Raw genomic sequence first — 5,504 nt, forward strand, 5'->3', positions numbered from 1 at the left:
GATTTAAGTAGTAATTTTCCTCTCAACTTGTAAGCCATGGACAGTTAATACACAAATGAATTTTGTGGACAAATCAATCATAAAATTGATGGTTATGGTTTATCAACTGTTTTTCAGTTTATACTCTTAATTTATAAGCTAATTTCTCTCATAATTGGCAATTTGTCCCTTCAAATAATAAACTAATTCAGTAAAATAGAACTAATTGACCATAACCATCAATTTTATGATAATTTTGTGTGTTAATCGTTTATTGCATACAAGTTGGAAGGGCAACTTATCACTTAAGTCAATAGTTGAAGGACTATAAACAAAAATTGACCTATAGTGGCAAACCCTCTCCGATTTAAAAACAAACAAAAAACTCGACAATCGTCAACTTTATAGGTCCATCGTCACTCATCACTGTCTACTCTGCTCTGAATTCAGTCAATGAAAATTCCTTCAAGATTCACTCATAAACGGACTAACTATTTCATATTACTATTCTTTTTCTTCATCTTAATCTTCAAATGGGGTTTCTCAAACAATGAAAATTCCTTTAAATCAGTTCAAAACCATGAAAAAATGGATGACCAAGATGTAATTTTGCCACCAAAAGATTGTGATTTATACACAGGAGAATGGGTTTTTGATAACATTACTCACCCATTATACAAAGAAGAACACTGTGAGTTTCTTTCAAGGCAAGTCACTTGTTTAAGAAATGGAAGAACAGATTCTGTTTATCAGAATTGGAGATGGAAACCTAAGAATTGTTCATTACCCAAGTGAGTTTTTTGTGTTTTTATTGATTTGGTTTGATACCCATTTGTTGATTTTTGATTAATTTTAGTAATTTTAATGGTTTTTGTGGTTAGGTTTAGTGGAAGATTGTTGCTTGAGAAATTTAGAGGGAAGAGGGTTATGTTTGTTGGAGATTCTTTGAATAGGAATCAGTGGGAATCTATGGTTTGTTTGGTTCAATCTGCGGTTTCTTCGGGGAAAAAGAGCTTGATTGAGTCTGAAACTTCTTCAATTTTCAGAATTGAGGTACATTTTGTATTTATGTTATTGAATAGCTATGTTGTACGGAAATTTATCGAGTTTTATGTTTCCGAGTTTAGTTTCCCTTTTCGGAAATGGTTCTGAAACTCGGAAGCTCTATGTTTATAATTTTTGGCTGTTTCAGTGTTTGAGGTGCATTTCATGTCTGTCATTGATTTACTATGTTGTTTGGAAATTTCTCGAGCTTTATGCTTTAAAGTTTAGTTTCCCTTTTCGGAAACCATTATGAAACTCGGAAACTCTATATTTATAATTTTTGGCTGTTTTAGTGTTTGGGGTACATTTTATATCTTTGTCATTGAGTAGCTATGTTATACGGAAACTTCCCGAGTTTTATGCTTTAGAGCTTCGTTTCCCTTTTTGGAAACCATTATGAAACTCAGAAACTTTATATTTACAATTTTGGATTGTTTTAACCTTTCTGTTTCTATGCTACATTATTGAATACCATTTCAACTCGTTTGTAATTGAGTATATGTTGCATGGGAACTTCTCAAATTTTATGTTTTAGAGTTAAGTTTCCCTTTTCAGAAATGTTCTATACTCGGAAACTCGACATATAGAATTTTGGTTGTTTAAGCTTTTTTGTTTTCGTGCTACATCATTGAGGACCATTTAAACTCCTACCATATGCTTTTAATATGTTTGAGGTACATTTTTATGTGAAGTTAATGTATTGTACTAGATTTGTATTGATGGTGATGTTTAATTTTAGGACTATAACACTACTATAGAGTTTTACTGGGCACCATTTATAGTTGAATCAAATTCAGATGACCCATTGAAGCATAGCATTTTGGACCGCATAATTATGCCTGAATCGATCAAGAAACACGGTGACAATTGGAAAGGTGCAAACTTTCTGATCTTTAACACGTACATATGGTGGATGAACTCTCTCAACATGAAAGTCTTGTAAGTCTAGTCAACTATTTTAAATTTTTTAAATAGTGTACTTATGTTTGCATGGAAATTTATCGAGTCTCATATATCGCCATTTTGTTTCTATTCCGAAAACACTTTTGAAACTCTGAAATTCTCAATTTATGACCTATTATCTTGGTAAATACTGATTTTCCAATTTATGTGAAATTTGTAATCCTGATGTGATTTAATCATATGGATGTATGGAATTGAAGGCGACGAGGAACCTTCAGCGAAGCTTCTGGAGAATTTGATGAGATTGAACGAACATTAGCTTACGAGAGAGTTCTTCGGACATGGGCTAAGTGGGTTGAAGAAAATGTAGATCCTAAGCTTACGTCTGTCTTCTTCATGAGCATGTCCCCTCTTCATTTCAGGTAATTTACAAGCCTTTTAATGTTTAAACTAGTACATTTTAAGCGACAAATTTCATTAGATTTGATTTTTGAAAGATAGATTATTTATGTAATAACTTTGACCATGAACCTTTTCTGCGTCACAAATGCATACTTAAATTAACTTTGCTTTCATGACAAGTATATAAAATGTACGTATTCATAAATTTGATTATAGGAGCTCGGATTGGAACAATCCGGAAGGTATCAAGTGTTCTAAGGAGACAACTCCAATAATTGCAACAAATAATACCCGACTGAATGTAGGCACAGATGGCCGCTTACTACTTATCACGGAAAATGTGATTAAATCCGTTAAAGTACCTGTTAATTTGCTCAAAATTACTTCACTCTCGGAGTACCGAAAAGATGCACATACATCGATATACACGACTCGACAAAACAAGCTGCTTACGGTGGAGCAACAAGGTAACCCTGCAATTTATGCAGATTGCTTGCATTGGTGCTTACCAGGGGTACCTGATACTTGGAATGAACTTCTCTATACACACATTATATCTCAATCTTGATCATTTTTGGGGAATTTTGATTCTTAAAAACTGTTTATTTTGTGTAACTGGTAGGTTTCTGTTTTTTATTTTAATACCAAGATAAAGAAAAGTAAAGCTTGTTTACCATTGAGATTGTGCAGTTTGGCTAAGGGGTGTGCATCAGACCAAACCAAATTTGCTTATTTAAATTTTTAAATTTTTTTGGTTCACTTTGTTTTTCGGTTTTGAAAACTGAAAACAAACTACATGTATAAAATATAAAACCGAACTAGATTTTACCATTTAATCGGTTTGATTTTTAATTTCTTCAAAAACTGATCGATTTAAATATTTTTCTACCGAACTGATCGTTGCACACCCTTATGTTTGTCCACCTGTTTTTTCCTGCACTGGCCAAATGGGTTCGGTCTCTAAGTGGTTAGCTTGCTTATCTGTATTTATGGATTGACTGGAAAGTATTTATTATTAGAGCAAATTACTGTAAACCCCTTATATATTATAGTTTACAGTTTGGTACTTTTTATTTAAAAATCAAACGATTTGATAACTCACTTTTAATTTTGTAAACAACTATAACCTTCTGTTAAATCTTGATACCAAATCGTTAACGCTATTAAAAGTGAGGTACCAAATCTTTCGAAAATGAGATACCAAATCGTTGACATAATTAAAAGTGAGGTGCCAAATTGTTAACATAAATTAATGTGAGGTACCAAATCGTTTAGAACTAACATAAGCACCTAATTATTAATGGAATTAAAAATGAAGTATTAGATCGTTTGATTTTTAAACAAGAAGTACCAAATTGTAAATTATGACACGTAAGAGATTTTAGAGTAATTTGCTCTTATAATTTTTTTTTTTTTTGAGAATAATGAAAATTTTATTAATAGAGAAATAAAAATACAACTTGATCAAATATTGAATAAATCAATACATTTAAGAAGTACAATAAATCAGTAAAATAACAGAAAATCATATCTAATTTCTTCAATCGCATTGACGGAGCTCTTTGAATATGCAACTCGACGATCCGTCCGCTCCACTCGAAGGTTATTTTAAACCACAAATCGACTCTTTGATTTTTGAATGAGTTCGATTGAGAGAATATTAAAAATAAGATTTCTACTGATAGCACTTCAGATCTACGCTCCGACCATCAAGAAAATAGCAAAACCCATAAAGGGTAAAAGACAGAACTCCACAAAGGAAGACAAAACATCCATAAAGGAAGAAAGAAAAATATCAACAGATCTCAGATCTGTGATTATTGACGCAAAATAAACTAAATACGAGATTTGAACAGAAAACAAGAAGATAGGGAGGTGATTTTTAACCAAAAAAATGGCCAAAATCACCTCCCTCTTGTTGCGGCTAGGGTTTTTGAAAAAAAAGAGAGAGTTTAGTTGCGGCTAGGGTTTTTGAAAAAAAAGAGAGAGTTTAGAGAGATGAGGGAGAAAAATCCTCTTATAATTATTATATGGATGTGGGGATTATAGCAATTTTGTTAAGAGAGATTGGTCTTTTGAACACAAACTTATTTTGCGGAGTTATAATTGATTCAATTAAAATCAAATATGCTCAATATTTTAGAATCATGTCAAACAAATTCAACTCGAGGTAGGATAATAAAAAATATGGACGTGTTCGACTTAAAATTATAATCTTTTTAGATCTATTTGTTGAAATTTGATTTGATTTGATTCCATTGTATAAGACCAAAATGACCCGTCTAATGTCTTATTTATGACAATAAATTAATAATTCCATGTGTTCAAGCGGCTGCTGTGAATGTTACTAAAGGATTATTTCACCCCTTAACTTGGTATAAAAGATCAAAATAATCATTTTCGAGCAATTTGAACTTAAAATGGACTAAAATTAAAACTTGAAAATGATTCAATGTCAATTTGAAAAATGAATAAAATATTAAGAGTTTTTTAGTCTTTTTTCTTTCATAATGGAGAGTAACACACGCGGCGAGTGCGACTGGAGAGGACTCATTTGATCCGGTTCTACCAATTTCTGAATTAAAATGATCTGGTTAGTTCGAGAATAACTTTTTTAATCCTTTATGTTAAGTTGATGGTGTAAATTGATCTTTTGTCTGTTACTAGATTAATAATCCCATGTGCTGAAGTAGTTGATTTGGTATTAATAAATAAATAAAATTCCAAAAAGAAAATACCCTTTATTGTGTAATTTAAAGTAGATAACTCCAATTTTATAATAAGATACAATCATATTACATATAGCATATGATTTAATGTGCAATTTTTTAAGCACTAAAAATTAAAGAAGTAGCTTTCAAGGTACATAAATTTTTATTATCTTTATGGACCGAGCCAGCTCATTTTCTCAGTATTGCTTAGGGAAAAGAGCTCATGTCGGTTGTTTAGTTCATTTCTCATTTACCCTTCAATTACTCCGCCCTTTGCAAGGTTTTGAAGCATTAAATACTACATTTCAGTTAAAAAAAGTTAAAATAAATAGGACACTTTTCTGATTTAAATGAAATTGTCAATATAAATCATACTTATTTATACAGTTGTTTAAAATTTATTAGTAGAGTTTATCTCACGGTAGAAATTTATATGGCTTAAATAGAGATTAAGTTGAATATAAA

At 31.2% G+C, this 5,504-nt stretch overlaps 1 protein-coding gene across 1 annotated transcript; it reads left to right on the plus strand.

The window, feature by feature from the left end:
• The first annotated feature begins 330 nt into the window (after window positions 1-330).
• Window positions 331-3,164, plus strand: LOC126660315 (protein trichome birefringence-like 28). The gene is made up of 5 exons (XM_050353737.2): window positions 331-770; window positions 861-1,032; window positions 1,763-1,962; window positions 2,187-2,348; window positions 2,545-3,164. Exons 1-5 carry the CDS (start codon window positions 433-435, stop codon window positions 2,894-2,896), a joined length of 1,224 nt encoding a protein of 407 aa, XP_050209694.1. The 5' UTR covers window positions 331-432; the 3' UTR covers window positions 2,897-3,164.
• Window positions 3,165-5,504: the final 2,340 nt, after the last annotated feature.

This window comes from Mercurialis annua, linkage group LG8 (genome assembly GCF_937616625.2).
Source record: "Mercurialis annua linkage group LG8, ddMerAnnu1.2, whole genome shotgun sequence".
Classification (NCBI taxonomy): Eukaryota; Viridiplantae; Streptophyta; class Magnoliopsida; order Malpighiales; family Euphorbiaceae; genus Mercurialis; species Mercurialis annua.